Genomic DNA, 18,560 nt, shown 5'->3' with positions numbered 1-18,560 from the left:
CATTTCAGTGCCCAACTGCTGTCGCATAAAATGTCCTTGCATATACATTTTCATTAAATAGGATTTAAAATAATGGGAAGGAAGAAATAAGAAGGGAAAGTCTGTGCGATAACACAAAGAGCTGTGACTTACTATTTCAGGCTCTAGCTAGTCGCCTGAGGACAAAAACATGCCGGAGCACATATTCGCGGCATCACACAACCTACTAACGTCACATTAGTTGAGGCTCTCTAAGCCGCACAGAACCGAGCTGTTCGTATTACATATTCTCATCGTTGCCTTACCATCAGCATATCCTCAGTGAAGGTTCATCTCGACTTTCCTATCATATATCATCATGTTCCATGCGTTAACATTTGGGTCTTTTTAATGCGTTAGCATTCTTAGGATACTTCACGAGCTTTTAGAAGTCATGTATGTTTGCATCTAACCACTTTCCCGCCTACCTGGCTCACTGGGTAGTCCGTCGACAAATGGTTAGCGCATCGGGCTGCTCTGCTGAGGTAATAGGGTTCGAAACCAACCGTCAGACGAAAGTGGGCAATTGAGCATATGCCTATGTGTACCGACACACCGCTCTACAACAAACCTCTTTCACGCCGACATGCGGCACTGTACATGAGGGAAGGGGAGTGTGCACCGCTGTTCGACGTCGACTTGGAGCACTGGGGATGTGCCACTCGCTGTGTGCTAGTGCTCAGTGAACCTCTTTGATGCCATCTTCGGTCACTGAGAATTTACCAGTAGGTGTGTGCCGCTCTTCCATGAACGTCTTGGAGGCCAACATGGGTAATTAGGTATGTGCCACAAGGAGTGTGCTGCTATGCAACAACGAAAAATTTCGCTTAAATTTCTTTGATGCTGAGCGAAATCGAACCCACGGCACATGGGTTCTCCAAGGACAGTAACCCGACGCTTCTGCAGGCTGCGCCACAGATGCACTGGGTGTGTGCCGCTCTTCAAATAACCTATCGCCAACTTGAATCACTTAGCGTGTGCCACTGTATGTGTGGCAAGCGAGGGATCAATTACCAGGGTTGGCGGGCACCGGCGCGCCACGCTTCTCGTCTCGGAGGCAACTCGCGGACTTCTCGGCAGTGCCACTAGATGGCGCAGCATGTCAAGAAAGAAGCGCGAGAGAGTAGCCTGGTTGCCGCATGACGCGTTTCTCAGCTTTCCCATGCGCCGGCGCGCCATGCAATTCCTAGGCCACGCGCAGGCTTCGCGTCCTTAGAGAAGCGCCAAAGAGGAATCCAGCTGCAGTACACGCCTCATACATAACTCGTTTCGACGTTGGAAATGCGTTGTGTCGCTACATTGATTCAACGCTAAAAGCATTTCCGTGGACAGTCATCGAGGGACGACGGTTTCCGTCGCTCTTCTCAGTTTTGAATTCCCATTTAGAGACCAGTTGCTACTTGACCCTGCTTACATGTTGTTACGTGTAGAAAGGCACAGACGAAAGAGGCTATTTACAGGCTATTTACACTGGAGTGGAGCCAGAGCACCAGGCCGACATTCACTCGCGCCAAGGGCACAGACCCACTTCGTCGTCGTTCTCGCGGCGGCTCGTCCCTTGAGCATCGTTCGATGATATCGTAATACTACCCCCCGGCTGCAAAAGCGCCGTCACGGTGCTGTTAAATATCCAATGGGCATGGAGAGTTGTAGTGTTTGAGTCGGGCGACGTGGACAATGTCACTGGTTGTCACAGCAGAGGACGTAGTGGACGTGGCTAGAGCGATTTCGTAGGTGACATCGGTCACTTGGCGAAGCACGCGATATGGGCCCGTGTAGCAGGAAAGCAGTTTTTCACAAGGGCCAACTTTGCGCGATGGTGATCAAAGCAACACGAGGGCGCCGGTCACAATATCGACAGGCCTGGATTATCGCTTTGAATTCAGCGCCATAAAACGGCGACATAGGCGAGTTGGTAATTCATCATTTTGGTTTTATAATAGCGGAAATAAACCGAAACAGTTAACAAGAACGACACATCGCTGGTGGTGTGCGTCCTTCTTCCTACCTGCCCTGGTTTTTGCACGTTGTTCTATGCCGGAAAGTCAAATTCAGTATTGCAACGTGTCCCGCTGACGTATATCTTGAATCTAGCATCCCCCGAACTACCAGCAATTACTACCATCTTCCTGCTCCATCAGTGACATCATTCGCACTGGCTCATTCAAAAATGATGTCACTTATATTGTGTGATTGGATTGCGATTCCTGCCTCTGGTGCATTCGTTGTCTTGATAGCGTGAAAGCAATTATGTATACAGCAGGTAACTGTGGGTTAACGTTTTCTGATATCGAACGCTTACTTCCCAGATATTTGCACTTTGCCGCTTATGAGCAACAAGCAATCGCGCGAACGATTACGACAGGCTTCTTTTTTCTTTTCTTTTTGTGCAGTAGCCTGCTTTCGACTGTTGGTGTTGCTGAAATAGGATTCAATTTTCGATTCCTCCTCAATTCCTCGATAAGCGCTGGAAGTAGAATGAAATGCTCGAGAGAAGTTTGACTAAAAAGATGTACTTACATAGATGGCCCACACTTGACTCTTGATGCACTTGTAAACTGGCTGAAAAGAAAAAACGAGACTCAGACCCCGAAGTGATTCGGTGAGACCAGGAGAGAAAACGCCTGGCCCACGCCACAAGCTAACTCTGATACATTCGCGTTATACACTCGTAACAGTCCTATGAGTTGTTATATTGCACAAGAAAAAGTGGTGGCGTGGGGAGGCCTACGACGTTTCCTTTGGTCGTTGGTTATTATCGGCGTGTCTATTTTTAGGTGATCCAGCTTCTCATCCTTTTCACTACAATCCTTGTGCTGTGTGAGGATATAAAAGTATTGTTGCGTCATTGCACAGCCTGCTATCGGGAGTGCTTGTTAATGTAATTAAATAAAAAACTTCAAATGTGTATTCCCCAACTGTTTTCATGTCGTGGCTGCTTCAACGTCGTCTTGTTCAAAGTAAGCGTGCAGCCAAACCGAAGTTCTCAAGTAAAACATTTCCATGCAAACAGAATTGCGTTAAGCTGATTTTCAAGTTTATTTATAGTACTCCAAGTTGCGTTTTATTTGAGGGACTCTCCCTCAGTTTTTTAACTCGTTTTCTAGTCAGTACTAGACGCCATCTAATTCTATCCAAATATTGGCCAACTCCCCATAGTGCGTATGAGTCATCAACAGTAGCCAAACAAACAAAGAAACAAACAAATAAATAAATAAACACGGCGTAATATAAAAGAGCTGTGATGTTCAATCTTGCTCTTTCCCCCCCAAAAAAAAACATTGCCCTGCACTCTTCTGCTTATTTAGGCTGCGTGCTCTTTGTTGATTTCCAGACAAGCCAGTTTTCTTAACATAAATAGACAGCATAATCGCACAGAAACATCAAATCTACATATTTTCTCTGCAGTTGGGCGACCACCGGTCGCATATTGTAGCGTAGGTTAGAAATGGAGTCTTGCAAATATACGCTTCTCTTTGATGGCGGGTCAGAACCAGAGCGTGCAGCTTACGCACTTCATCGTCTTTCGTGGTGCCGACCTTTGCGCATCGTCTTTCGTGGCGCCGGCCTTTGCGCGCGCCGTCCTGCGGTGTGGGAGCCCCACATCCTTGTGTCAATCGCTCCCCCATGCGAAAAGCGACCGTCTCGGTCGCGTCAAAAAGTTCTTTCGGCGACATAAGAAATGGAGCTCCTCAGGTGGATCTCGGCGTTCACGTACGCGCATAGTATAGTTTCATGCGCACTACATGAACAACTTCAGCGCGAGGACGACGACGGAGTGAACCGGCGTCAGAACTGCAGGGGACAACTTCGTAGGTCACGTCATTGAGGCGGCGTGTAACCTTGTAGGGACCAAAATACCGGCGGGTCAACTTTTCCGGGAGTCCGCGGCGACGGACGGGCGTCCAGACCCACACGCAGGCGCCGGTATTGTAGTAGACGTTGCGTCGACCCTGGTTATATCGAAGGGTGTCGGTACGCTGTTGGCTCCGAATACGATGCCGAGCAAGCTGGCGTGCCTCTTCGGCTGTTTGTACGAGCTTTTCCACGCGTTCGCTTGTCGGGCTATTATCAGCCAGAGGTAGCATGGCGTCAAGTGCTGACGTGACGTGGCGCCCGTATACAAGTTCGAACGGCGGAAACTGTGTAGTCTCCCGTACAGCAGTGTTAAACGCGAAAGTCAAATAGGGTAAGATCTCGTCCCACGTCTTGTGCTCTACGTCGACATACATGGATAGCATATCAGCTAGCGTTCTGTTCAGACGTTCCGTTAATTGATTGGTTTGAGGTTTATACGCAGTGCTCTTGCGGTGAGAGCTATGCGTCAGCTGGAGAGCATCCTGCATAAGTTCCGCTGTAAATGCTGTACCGTGGTCGGCGATGAGAACAGACGGTGCACCATGTCGTATAGGACGATGTGGCGTACGAAGAACTTGGCCACTTCATACGAATTTGCTTGCGGAGCAGCTTCGGTTTCGGCGTACCGGGTTAAGTAGTCGGTAGCGACGACTATCCATCTGTTGCGCGAAGGGGTCACTGGGAATGGCCCAAGTAGATCCATTCCTATTTGTTGGAACGGTGCTTGAGGAGGGTCCACAGGATGGAGAAAGCCAGCCGGTTTAACTAAGGGTTTCTTGCGGCACTGACAATCGCGGTAGGTCTTCACGTACCGCTGCACAGAAGAATAGAGCCGGAGCCAGTAATACATGTGTCGTATCCTTACTAATGTCTTAGCGAATCCCAGGTGTCCCACGCATGGCTCAGCGTGGCAGGCTTGCAAAATGTCTTGGCGTAGCGCCGACGGCCCTAAAAGGAGGTACGCATTGGGACCGCTTCCGCAGTTTTTCCTGTAGAGGACGTTGTTGTGCAAGTAGTATGATGATAAGCCGCGCACGAGCGAGCGGGGTAAAGAACCTTAAACTCCTTGGAGGTGCTCGATCAGCGGCAGCAGCTCAGCGTCAGCGCGCTGGTGCTGAGCCATCTTTATGGCGTTGATAACGCCGACAAATGGCAAGTCATGGTCAGGGTACGATGACGTCGTAGGGAGTGGTGCGCGTGTCAAACAGTCAGCGTCACTGTGCTTCCTTCCAGATCGGTAGACAACTGTAATATCGTAATTTTGTAAGCGCAGGCTCCAACGGGCTAGTCTGCCTGAAGGATCCTTCAGGTTGGCAAGCCAGCACAGGGCATGGTGATAGCTGACAGCCTTAAAGGGTCTACCGTGCAAGTAGGGTCGGAATGTACCAATTGCCCACACAACCGCTAAGCATTCTTTTTCAGTGGTTGAGTAGTTTTTCTCAGCCTTGGTGAGACTGCGGCTTGCATAAGCAATGGTGCGTTCCGCACTAGCTTGCCACTGCACAAGAACTGCGCCGAGACCCTTATTGCTGGCGTCAGTATGAATTTCAGTGTCAGCGTCTTCGTCGAAATGAGCAAGTATTGGGGCCTCTTGCAAACGATTGCGCAATTCATTGAACGACTACTGCTGCTCGTCCGCCCAAATGAAAGGCGCATCGTCGCGTGTAAGCCGTGTCAGAGGCTCAGCAATTCTCGAGAATCCCTCGACGAAGCGCCTATAATATGCGCACAAACCAAAGAAGCGTTGGACAGCCTTCTTGTCTTTCGGTGGTGAAAACTCGGCGACGGCAGCTAACTTGTCGGGGTCTGGTCGAACGCCTTGAGGACCAGCGACATGGCCAAGAAATTTGAGCTCTTGGAACCCGAAGTAGCATTTTTCAGGCTTCATGATGAGGCCGGCAGTATGGATCGCAGCGAGGACATTCTCGAGTCGTGCGGGATGTTCGTTAAACGTGCTCGAGAACACGACGACGTCGTCCAAGTATGCGAGGCAGGTTTGCCATTTGAGTTCACCAAGCACGGTATCCATTATCCGCTGAAAGGTGGCTGGTGCGGAACAGAGACCGAAGGGGAGAACTTTGAACTCATAAAGCCCGTCAGGTGTCACAAACGCTGTTTTTTCACGATCCTGTTCATCAACTTCGATTTGTCAATACCCTGATTTAAGATCCAACGAAGAAAAAAAACTTGGCATGTTGTAGACGATCCAATGCGTCGTCGATACGTGGCAATGGATAAACATCGCGCTTGGTGACACGGTTCAACTTTCTGTAATCTACACAGAAGCGTAGTGTGTTGTCTTTCTTTCTGACTAACACTACAGGGGAGGCCCACGGGCTGGTGGACGGCTGGATCACGTCGTCTTGGAGCATCTCTTTCAGCTGATGCTTGATCGCTTCCCTTTCCACTGGAGACACTCTGTAAGGATGCTGACGAGCAGAACGTGCGGACTCGTCCGTAATAATGCGGTGCTTTGTGATTGAAGTGATTGTGATTGAAGAGTGGACACGGCAACACCGCCGTGGCTATGTCGCCTGACACTCCGCTTTTTGTTCAGGTGCTTTTTGGGATCCTTTCTTTTGCTGCGGCCTGTGGGAGCAACACTTACCATCGTCGCGGGCCTGCGTACAACGTGCCTACGGTGGTACGATCATTCAACATGGATCAAGACTGCGTATCCACTGCACGTGGATACATCGTACGGCGCAACTAGTTCGAGCACATTGACGTTAACTGGAGACCACGTGAAAGTCTGGCTGGCAACTATAAAAGACAGTTTTGGTTCGTCGCTCTTCAGTGGACACGGCAACATCGCCGTGGCTATGTCGCCTGACACTCCGCTTTTTGTGCAGGTTGGTGACCGAAAATACGGCTTTCATAGTAATTATCCTTGCGTAGTGGCGTTGCCATGTCCACACACGCTTGTAAATTGCGCGAGTGAATGTTTCTCAGTAGCATGCCTACTTCTAAAACTATCAGGAGATGTCGACGAGAATCCTGGACCTCTTCAGGATATGGTGAAAGAGATGCTAAACACGCAGAAAGAAATCCTTCCTAAAATTTCTGAAATTCAGGTAAAGCAGTTAACCTCAGAGACAGCCATTTCGGTTGTCAAGAAACGACTGGAAACAATCGAATCTAAACTACAGTGCGTAGAAGACGCCAACACCAGACTAGTTACTGTTGAAGGTTGTGTGAGAAATCTTAATTCCTTCAGATGTCAGAACGAATCGACGATCTCGAAAATCGTTCAAAGCGCAATAACATTATTGTTAGAAGAATAGAAGAGGCCAGACTTGAAACTGAGGAAATACTCCTACGAAAGGTTAATGACGACGTGTTTGGAAACATTTTAAAACAAAAACTTAACTCTATCGAAAGAATTCATCGGTTGGGCAAGAAGGTCCCAGGAACAAGTCGACCAGTAATACTCCGAGTAGGGGACTTCAGGGAAAAATCTAAGATATTTAAAAACTGCTCAACATTAAAGGGAACCCCGTTCAGCGTGCAAGAATATTTTTCAAAAAGAGTTGCTACTGCTCGGAAAAACTTATGAAAGTCGACAGCTGAGGAAAGGAAAAGCGGAGCCAAGGTGACATGGGCTTTTGACAAGATAAGGTTAACAATGTGATCTACGCCTGGGATGAGGTTAACAGCCGCCGATACGCGCACCCGGCTCCTGCGGCCGCGCTTCGTTCGGCTTCGGGTGCCGACTGACTCAACCAAAATCAATCTGCATGCTTTAAGATCATTAACCTGAATGCAAGGAGCGTACTGAACAAACAAGATAGCCTAGAAAGCATTGTAATAGATCACGATCCAGATTCAATGGTAATAACAGAAACATGGCTGAACCCGGATGTGACTGATGTCGAAGTAACGCCCCTCGGATATTCCATAATAACAAAGGATCGGCGCACTAGAGGGGGTGGGGTAGCTATACTTCTGAATAGCGACATTCCTTTCATGGTACTTAATGATCCAAGCAATCTCGAAACAGTCTGGATTAGAACTACCTTGCATGACCGTAAATTGCTAATCGGTGGTGCGTGCCGTCCTCCCAACTCCCCTGTAGAAGTACCAGAAAACTGGGAAACCTTTATGAACTTGCACGTGCATCCAGGCGACAACACGTGCCTGGCGGGCGATTTCAATTTGGCTGGAATTGATTGGGCGTCAAATTCTTCAGGAGGAACCGAAGTGCGGAGTTGGGATGAGTTATTAAATATTGCATTTAATTATAACCTGACTCAAATTGTGTCTGGCTTCACAAGAGTGGGCGTGGAAACTTCAACGCTTTTAGATCATGTTTTCGTTTCAAATCGCCCGTGTTCTTTTATTATGAGCTGTGACATCGAGGATGGCATTTCGGACCATAAAATGCTAGTGACGTCTTTAAATTTGTCTGTGCGCAAACTCTTCCATGCATCAAAAATACCGTTCTTGAATTTTACATTAACCGATGATGTATCTATAATAGATTACCTCGAAGTCTCGTTAGATAAGTTCCTAGGTCCTGTCCACTCTGGCGCAACCGTGGACAAGCTATGCAATTTCTTTTTAAACATGGTCGAGCATTGTGTGGAAAGCTTTGTACCAATACGTTTAAAAAAAGCTAAACGAAAGAATCCCTGGATAACCAGAGAGATAATTCATGCAAAAAGAAGGCTAAAATGGAAGCAAAAGGCGTCTTAGAAGAATTGCCGGCCAATTGACAAAAGCTGCATTTCTAGTATGAGTCGCGAATTAAAAGGGCTAATCAAAGAATCTAAAAATGGGTTCTCTAATGTCACATTGCAACCTTTTCTGAAAAACGCCCCCGGAAAATTTTGGCGATATATTAACCCCCCAGCTGCTTCTCGTTCGCATGAAACTAGAGCTAAAGAAGGCACAGGATTTCAACTCTTTCTTCTCGTCAGTCTTCACACGCGATAACGGCTTCCTGCCCGATTTTACAGATCAATCTGAAAGGCCGCCTTTTCAAGATATAAATATTGACGAACAGGGTGTATTTAACCTATTACTCCACATGAATACTAAAAAAAGTACGGGGCCTGACGGACAAAGGTACGCAGAGTGGGTTTCTAAATTTCTAACTGTAATTTTTCAGGCATCTATTAACCAATGTTCTTTTCCCAGCGCATGGAAGCGTGCTAAAGTTATCCCAATTCATAAAAGTGGCAGCAAATGAGACGTTAAAATTATAGGCCGATCTCTCTCACTAGCACTTGTTCGAAACTACTTGAACATATATCTAAGCAATTATTGGTGTACCTTGACAACTACCATATCCTAAACAAATGCCGACACGGGTTCCGTCAGGGACTCTCTACAATCACTCATCTAATACAGACTGTTCATGATCTCACATATACAATATATAACCGAGGCCAAACAGACATAATATTCTTAGATTTGGCCAAGGCTTTCGATAAGGTGTCGCACCCAAAGTTGCTATTAAAAATTAAAACTATATTCAAAAACCCTCGCTTATCTGAATGGTTTTCGTCCTACCCAAGCCATAGAGACCAATTTGTCGCATGTGAGGGATACCGGTCTTCCTTTTCGCCTGTAGAGTCTGGAGTACCCCAGGGAAGCGTATTGGGCCCCCTGTTATTTTTATTATTTATCAATGACATGCCGCACGACGAATACAGTTCCCATCAGACTCTTCGCAGATGAGTGCGTATTATATAACCGTATCGAATCACCTGCCAATCAGACGGATCTGAATCACCTGCCAATCAGACGGATCTAAATTCAAATTTGCAAAAGGTAAAAAATTGGTGTGACAGCTGGCAAATGGTTTTGAACTCTGACAAAACGGTTTACATGTCTATCACTAAAAAACGAAGTATTATTGATTATACCTATTTCATTGAAGATATCGCGTTAAAAGAGTGTCAACATTTAAATACTTGGGTTTAAAGCTTACCTCGGATTTGCGCTGGAATGAACACGTTGATTAAGTATCTACCAAGGCCCAGAAAGCCTTGTGGTCGCTTAGAAGAAATCTGTATAATGCTACCACTGAAGTAAAATGCCTGGCATATAAAACTTTGATTCGACCAGTTATGGAGTAGGCAAAAATTGTGTGGAACCCACACACTTCATCTAATCAGTCTAAGCTGGATAAAATTCAGGCCGCTTGCTGCACGGTTTATTTTTAGCAAATATCGTCGTTCCCACTCTCCTACCCAGTTGTGTGAACTTGTTGAACTTCCCTCTCTAGAGTCTAGAACTGAGTGTGACCGTTTGAAGTTTCTTTTTCTTATTATTCATGACTATGTTAAAGTTGATAAAGATGACTATTTTCACTTCTCTCCTAGTAACTATTTTCGTCACCACCATAGTATGTATGTATATATATATATATATATATATATATATATATATATATATATATATATATATATATATATATATATATACATATATATATATATATATATATATATATATATATATATATATATATATATATATATATATATATATATATATGTATGTATATATATATATGGGCACGGCAGCATCGCAAAGATGCAGCCTTAAAATCCGTTCTTGTTTATTCTACAGATAGGCTTCCTGCTGTTCCCCACGGGCCCTACACCGGCGTGCTACGAGCTACAACCATCGTCTCGAGCTACTTCTATCGGCGACAAGTACCTGCTGATGCACCCAGCCTCAGTCGACGAAAGCTACCGGCCCTTCCATGATGGCGCTGGTGTCACATCGACAGATATGCTTGGATCACCGATGACGACACCATGGAGCGACCCTATAAAGCAGGACGCATACGGCACAGCTGGCAGTGGGCACGGCAGCATCGCAAAGATGCAGCCTTCAAATCCGTTCCTGTTTATTCTACAGGTGAGCAGACGCTATGACAAGTCATTTCGTAGTAGCGATGTCTGCCTAATTCTGCTGCCGTGCCCACGGTCGCTTCGCGAATCCTTTTGCAAATTGTTTGTTTTCTTGCGCATGTTGTTACTTCTGGGTGGAGATGTTGAGTTGAACCCAGGCCCTACACTAGATGGCATAGCAGAACAGCTAAAGCTAATTGCAGGGGATATTCAAGAAATTAAGAAAGAAAAATCTATAACAAGCACTAGACTTAATGCAATTGACAAGAAACTTGAAAAGATAGGTGGCATTGAAAAACAGATCTCAGAGAACAATAAACGAATATCTACCTTAGAAAAAAACCTAATGGCTATGGAAAAGAAAGTCGAGGATCTGGAAAACCGGAGCCGTCGGTCCAACCTTGTCATATACGGTGTTGAAGAACAACAAAAGGAATCAACAGACATGCTTCTTGAATTGGTCGAAAAGAAGATTTTAGACGGTATACTACAGATAAAAACCAAGGGAATCGAAAGAATTCACCGCCTAGGCAAAAAGAAGCAAACTGATACTTCTAGGCCAAGACCCGTAATCCTTAAACTACTCGACTGCCGAGACAAAGTTTCAATCCTCAAGCACTGCACGATGCTCAAGGGCTCAGGTTTCTATATCAGTGAAGATTTTTCTCGTAGTATTCGAGAAATAAGGAAGAAGCTGTGGGATCGAACGAAAGAATACTGGGATAGGCAGGAAAGGGTGTCGCTAGTCTACGATAAAGTGCGTATAAATGGTCAACTTTTTGCTTGGGATAGTGACCATGAAGATTTAGTCAATTGCAGTCCAAAAAAACGAAGAAAAGGACGCCTTACAAAAGAGAGTCACTCGAAGTCGACAGAAGTAACCCTGTTGAATGTGAACGCACGAAGTCTTGCAAATAAAATAGACCAATTCGAAGCTCTTGTTTTAGAAATTAAACCTGACATTATTGCTGTCACAGAAACATGGCTTCACTCGGATATCTTAGACCATGAAGTCTTGCCACCGGGATATGTGATTGTGCGCAGAGATAGGGGCACTAGAGGCGGGGGTGTCGCACTTTTCTTTCAGAAAGAACTACGATACACCTTTTTACCAGATAAGCCAGAAATTGAGGCGGTGTGGTGCAAAGTACAGCTGCAGAAAGGCTGCATATTTGTAGGCGCTATCTACAGACCACCTAACGCTGAGACAAGTTATCTAGAACATCTTCTGGATTATATGCATGATCACATGACGAACGGCAAAATAATCATGGCTGGTGATTTTAACGTTACGAAATTCGTTACGTTAACGAATTTTGGCGTTACGTAAATGGTAAACATAGCGATAGAAAGACTTCTCCTTCAATAGAAACAGAAGATAAGGCGGATCAATTCAATCGCTACTTCCAGTCGATTTTTACAATCGATAATGGACTAGTGCAACATTCCCAGATTATCCCATCTACCAAAAATAAATTACTAGAAACCCCAGAAATAACCGACAGTGGTATACTGTGTCTGCTATCAAACCTTGATGACAAAAAGAGCTGTGGCCCAGACGGGATACCGAACGCTTTTCTCAAACAGTATGCAGAACCAGTTAGTAAGTATCTACGCTTAATGTTCACAAAATCTATCCAGGATTCACAGATTCCTTCTGAATGGAAAGTCGCAAAAATAATCCCAGTGCATAAATCCGGCGACAAGACGATCCCATCAAACTACAGGCCCATTTCCTGGACGTGTACCAGCTGTAAAATACTCGAGCATATTATCCTCAAATTCATCACAAAGTTTGTCGAAGACAATGATCTGCTACACCCCAACCAGCACGGATTCCGGAGAGGCCTATCGACCGTTATTCAACTCGTCGACATATTGCACGACTTGGCCCAAGGCATTAACGAACACTCCCAAATTGACATCATTTTTATGGATTTCTCAAAGGCGTTTGATCGGGTTTCCCATGAAAAGCTAGTTATCCAGCTGGTCCGCAAACTTGGGGATGGGTCCATGACTCGATGGATGTCAAGCTATTTGTCCGGCCGTCAACAATTTGTGCAATGCAATGAGCACGTTTCTGACACATTAAATGTCACATCCAGTGTGCCCCAGGGATCTGTCTTGGCACCAATATTATTTTTGTTGTTTATAAATGACCTGGCAATCAACATTAACGCAAATATTAGGCTATTCGCAGACGACTGCGTACTGTGTAAAGAGGTCAAAAGCTACAGTGACCAAAATGAGCTGAACATTGCCCTGAATGAAGTAGTAAGTTGGTGCTCTAACTGGCAAATGGTGATTAATACAGACAAAACAGTAGCAATGACAATAACAAAAAAGAAAACAAGCTTAGCATTCTCTTATGGTTTTAATAATGTCGCACTGCGAAATGTAACCCAGTACAAATATCGTGGTGTAATAATAACTTCTGATCTCAGCTGGGCAGCTCACACGGAAGCTATAACCGCGAAAGCAATGAAAAAATTGTTTTTCCTTAAGCGGACGCTGCGGCACGCTGACCGTGACACTAAGCTTTTAGCGTACACCACACCTGTCCGACCGATTCTAGAATACGCCAATATAATCTGGTTCCCTTTCACAAGTAGCGGTATCGGCATGCTTGAAAATGCGCAGCGCAAAGCGATAGAGAGAGAGAGAATTAAACCTTTATTTGAAGCAGTGACTTGTCAGTCGAGGTGGGAGGGTCCCTTATTCCAGGAACCCTCTGGCTTGGATCGCCCTCCGCGCCCGGGCGACGAGTTCGCGCTGGTCGACCAGGTCCGGCTTGGAGATCGCAGCCTCCCACGTTTACAGCGAGGAGGTTTGGGTCTGCGTCTGTTGCTATTAGTTGTGGCCCTGTTATATTTGCTCGGGCGTTCTTGCATTGCATGAGGAGGTGCGCCAGGCTGTCTGGCACGTTGCAGTGTGGACAGGTGTAGCTGTATAGCGTCGGGTGGAAATGATGCAGTAAGCTTCCATGGGTAAAGGTATTGCTCTGGAGTCGCCTGTAGTCAGTGCCTTCGTTTCTCGTTAGTTTTGGATGTGGTGGAGGGTATACCCTGCGTCCAAGGCGATAGTGCTGCAGTAGTGCTTGATAAGTTAGCGGTATTGTTTCTGTTTCCTCCGCTGATTTGGGTGGGTGGGACATGCCTAGATTCTCGTGCGGGGAGGCCCGGTTGACGCTTGCGCGGGCCGCGGCGTGTGCCGCTTCATTCCCCTCGAGTCCGTCATGTCCCGGAACCCACATGATGCAGGTGTAGGGGGGAGGAGTGTCGCCACGCTTCAGTATGTTGATCGCTTTTATAGAGATTCTGCCCTTCATGTAGTTACGTGCTGCTGCTTGAGAGTCGGTGAAGACCACTATGGCATGCTCACTTGTATGGGTGGCGAGTGCTATAGCGGCCTCCTCAGCTGTGTCGGCGCGTTTGGCGAGAATGGACGCCAACGCCAGTGTCGTACCCTTGTGGTCTGTGACGCTGATGGCGAAGGCATTTCGGCCCGGATACTTGGCTGCGTCCACGTAGCGCGCCTGCGGGTCGTTACGGTGCTTGCGTCTGATGGCGTTTACCCTGGCGAGCCGTCTGCCTCGATGGTGTTCTGGATGCATGTTTCGAGGTATCTGAAGAACTTGTAGACATTCTCGGAGCTTCGACGTGATCTTTTCCTTACATTCCTCATCGTGTTCTGGGTTGTTTACGTATCCTGTGCGTCGGAGGACTGCTCGGCCTGTGGTTGTTAGCTTGAGTCTCTCGATCTGGTTGATGAGGTGCGCTTCCGCGAGTTCTTCCCAGGAGTTGTGAACTCCCATGCGAAGCAATCGGTGAGTGGAGGCGGTTATCGGCAGTCCTAGGGCGAGCTTCGTGGCCTTTCGTATGAGAAGGTTTAGCTTTTGTTTCTCGGCTGTCTTCAGGTTGAGGTAAGGAGTTCCGTATGTAATGCGGCTGTAAAGGAGGGCTTGTATCATTTGCAAGGTGTCGTGCTCTTTGAGGCCATTGCGGCGATTGGCCACCCGTCGTATCAGATGAGTAAGCTGTGCCACGGTGTTGTGTAGCCTAGGGAGTGTGGCGGAGCCGGACCCGTCCTTGTGTATATGGACTCCGAGAATTCGAAGTGAGTCGACCTTCGGTATCGGGACTCCCTGAAGGAGGACTTGTGGGTCCGGTGCGTCGTGGCTTGGGGGCCGGCCCCGGGTGCGTGCCCCGAGCACTAACAGCTCGGATTTATCCGGGGCACAGTGGAGGCCGCAGGTGTTGAGGTATCGTTCGATGATGTTGACCGCCTCCCGAAGACGGGTCTCCTGTTCGCCCGTGCTCGTGCCTCTCGTCCACAGTGTGATGTCATCTGCATATAGAGCATGGAATATCCCTGGGACGGTGTCTAGGAGGCGGGGAAGTTTGAGGAGGGCCACGTTGAAGAGGAGTGGCGAGACTACCGAACCTTGTGGCGTACCCCTGCTAGGTAGGTGAAATGTCTTGCTCCGGAGGTTGGCAATCCCCACCGTGGCCGTATGGTTGGTGAGAAAAGCGCTCATGTAGGCGTATGTTTTGGCTCCACAGCCGATATCTTCTAGGTTACGGAGAATGGCTTCATGGCTCACGTTATCAAAGGCGCCCTTTACGTCTAGAGCTAGAATGGAAGACTTGCTGTGTTTGCTCAAATGGTCAAGAATATCTTCCTTTAGCTGGAAGAGGACGTCCTGCGTGGAAAGCATCTGGCGGAAGCCGAACATGGTGTGCGGATAGCGATCGTTTTCCTCGAGATATGTGGTGAGCCGCTCGTTGACCTTGTGTTCGAGCAGTTTCCCGGCGCAGGATGTAAGTGAGATGGGGCGGAGATTTGCGATGGAGATGGGTTTGTTTGGCTTGGGTACCATGGTTACCTCCGAGTGTTTCCAGGCTGTTGGTAGCTCGCCCTTTATCCAGCAGTCGTTATAGTACCGAAGGAGAGCCGTCAGCGCCCGAGGGGGTAGCTGTCGAAGGTGCTTGTTGGTGACTCTGTCTTTGCCCGGGCTCGTATTGCGTGTTAGCCTAGAGAGGGCCGCCTGTAACTCTGCCTGTGTGAAAGGCCGATCTAGCTCTTCGTTCGGCGCTCCTTGGTACGCCCTGGGAGTGGAAAGGTTGGTGGCAGTGGTTTGTGGGTTAGCTGAGCCGTGTAGCTTCGTCTGAAGTTCTTGGAGTAGCTGATCCTCTGTGCCGCCATAGTTGTGGATTAGTCGGTGAATTGTATGCCTTAGTTGGGTTTTGGTGTGGGTGTCGTCGACCAGGGCTCGAAGTATATGCCAAGTCTTCTTTGTGCTGAGGGTCCCTTGAAGTTGGTCGCAGAAGGATCGCCAGTTCTGATTAGCTAGCTGTTCAGCGTACTCCTGTGCCTGCATGCTTAATAGGGCAATTCGGCGCTGGAGCTTACGGTTGAGCTTTTGGCGTCGCCATCGTTTGAGGAGCGATCGCCGAGCCTCCCATAAGTGCAGCAGGTGATTATCGACCGCCGGATTGTCCTCGTCTAGTTCAATCGTCCTGGTGTGGCCGTCAGCCGCCCCTACGATACCGTTCAGCCAAGCTTCAATGTTTGTGATGTCCGAATCGTTGTCAAGCTCATTCCTATACGCGTTCCAGTCAGTGAGTCGTGCCTTTCCTGTCTTGGGCGCGCGGTGGGATTGTTCAACCTCAATTTGAATTATGTGGTGATCGCTCCCTAGCGTGTCCGGCAGTCGGGTCCACGTGGCCTTTCGCACGTCTCGAGTGAACGTGAGATCAGGATTGGTGTCCCTCGACACGCTGTTGCCCACTCGGGTGGATTGGAGCAGGTCATTCCATAACTTAAGACCGTGCTGCTGTGCCGCATCGTGAACCCTTGCCCCTTTCTTGGTGGTATTGGGGTAGCCCCAGGCCGCGTGTGGGGCCTATTTCCTGGACCCATTTCCTGGACGTGAACCAGCTGTAAAATACTCGAGCATATTATCCTCAAATTCATCACAAAGTTTGTCGAAGACAATGATCTGCTACACCCCAACCAGCACGGATTCCGGAGAGGCCTATCGACCGTTATTCAACTCGTCGACATAATGCACGACTTGGCCCAAGGCATTAACGAACACTCCCAAATTGACATCATTTTTATGGATTTCTCAAAGGCGTTTGATCGGGTTTCCCATGAAAAGCTAGTTATCCAGCTGGTCCGCAAACTTGGGGATGGGTCCATGACTCGATGGATGTCAAGCTATTTGTCCGGCCGTCAACAATTTGTGCAATGCAATGAGCACGTTTCTGACACATTAAGTGTCACATCCAGTGTGCCCCAGGGATCTGTCTTGGCACCAATATTATTTTTGTTGTTTATAAATGACCTGGCAATCAACATTAACGCAAATATTAGGCTATTCGCAGACGACTGCGTACTGTGTAAAGAGGTCAAAAGCTACAGTGACCAAAATGAGCTGAACATTGCCCTGAATGAAGTAGTAAGTTGGTGCTCTAACTGGCAAATGGTGATTAATACAGACAAAACAGTAGCAATGACAATAACAAAAAAGAAAACAAGCTTAGCATTCTCTTATGGTTTAAATAATGTCGCACTGCGAAATGTAACCCAGTACAAATATCTTGGTGTAATAATAACTTCTGATCTCAGCTGGGCAGCTCACACGGAAGCTATAACCGCGAAAGCAATGAAAAAATTGTTTTTCCTTAAGCGGACGCTGCGGCACGCTGACCGTGACACTAAGCTGTTAGCGTACACCACACCTGTCCGACCGATTCTAGAATACACCAATATAAACTGGTTCCCTTTCACAGGTAGCGGTATCGGCATGCTTGAAAATGTGCAGCGCAAAGCGATTATATTTATTTTTAACAGCTATCGACGCCTTGATTCCCCGACAGAATTGCTACGCAGCGTAGGTTTGCCCTCACTCCAAAGTCATGCTAAAATCCACCGCCTGAAGTTCTTATATATGCTACTGCACAACTATTTTAAGATAGACCACACAACATACGTTGAAACTAAACAAACAAGGCAACTACGTCACACACATGATCTCACACTACAAGAATATGTGTGCAACAACAATACATTCTATTATTCTTTTCTCCCCAGATCCATTCGGGAATGGAATACCATTGACCGACTTATGGTCGAACAGCAAGGAATTGATGATTTCCTTGAGATGTTACATAACTCGCTTAATACGTACTCATCAACCTGATGTCATTTATTTGTACTCTCTGTATGATTAGTTGTTTTTTTTCTATTAGCATGCTTGTCAATACTCGTATTCATACTTCCTGTTGTATGTATATTTTTCCTTCTTATTTGTGCTTGTTTAGCATACCTACCCTGACAATTACTATTATTACTGTTTCTTTAACCCTGTCAAAGGGTTGACAGTATGTTGAAATAAATATATATATATATATATATATATATATATATATATATATATATATATATATATATATATATATATATATATATATATATATATATATATATATATATGTAGATATATATATATATATATATACATCCCTCCTACTACTACTCGGAATAAATATAGATTCTTTCCGAAAGTAATAAAACAATGGAATCTATTATCAGATTCAACAGTAAGGACGTCATCTTTACGCAACTTTATTGGAAATGTCAAAAGCACATGTGTACGCATACCATAACTCGGCCAAATGGTTATACTGTACACCTGGGTATTTTTTGTATTATATGCTGTATTTGCCATGGTGCTACTATCAGTGCATTCCCCAAAATGTACTTTATTTTCTTTATCGTGTAAATATATTTTTGCTTGTATTGAGACCTACC

General features: G+C 46.5%; 1 protein-coding gene across 1 annotated transcript in view; it reads right to left on the bottom strand.

The window, feature by feature from the left end:
- Positions 1 to 18,560, bottom strand: part of LOC129382765 (uncharacterized) — a 50,697-nt gene that overhangs the window by 10,937 nt on the left and 21,200 nt on the right. The window contains exon 4 of the mRNA XM_055066943.1: positions 2,539 to 2,580. Coding sequence (XP_054922918.1) covers positions 2,539 to 2,580 — 42 coding nt within the window. The remainder of the gene's footprint in view (positions 1 to 2,538; positions 2,581 to 18,560) is intronic.

Source organism: Dermacentor andersoni, chromosome 6 (assembly GCF_023375885.2).
Source record: "Dermacentor andersoni chromosome 6, qqDerAnde1_hic_scaffold, whole genome shotgun sequence".
NCBI classification, from domain to species: domain Eukaryota; kingdom Metazoa; phylum Arthropoda; class Arachnida; order Ixodida; family Ixodidae; genus Dermacentor; species Dermacentor andersoni.
Note: the sequence above shows the minus strand (reverse complement) of the source record. Positions and strands in the feature narration are given on the sequence as shown.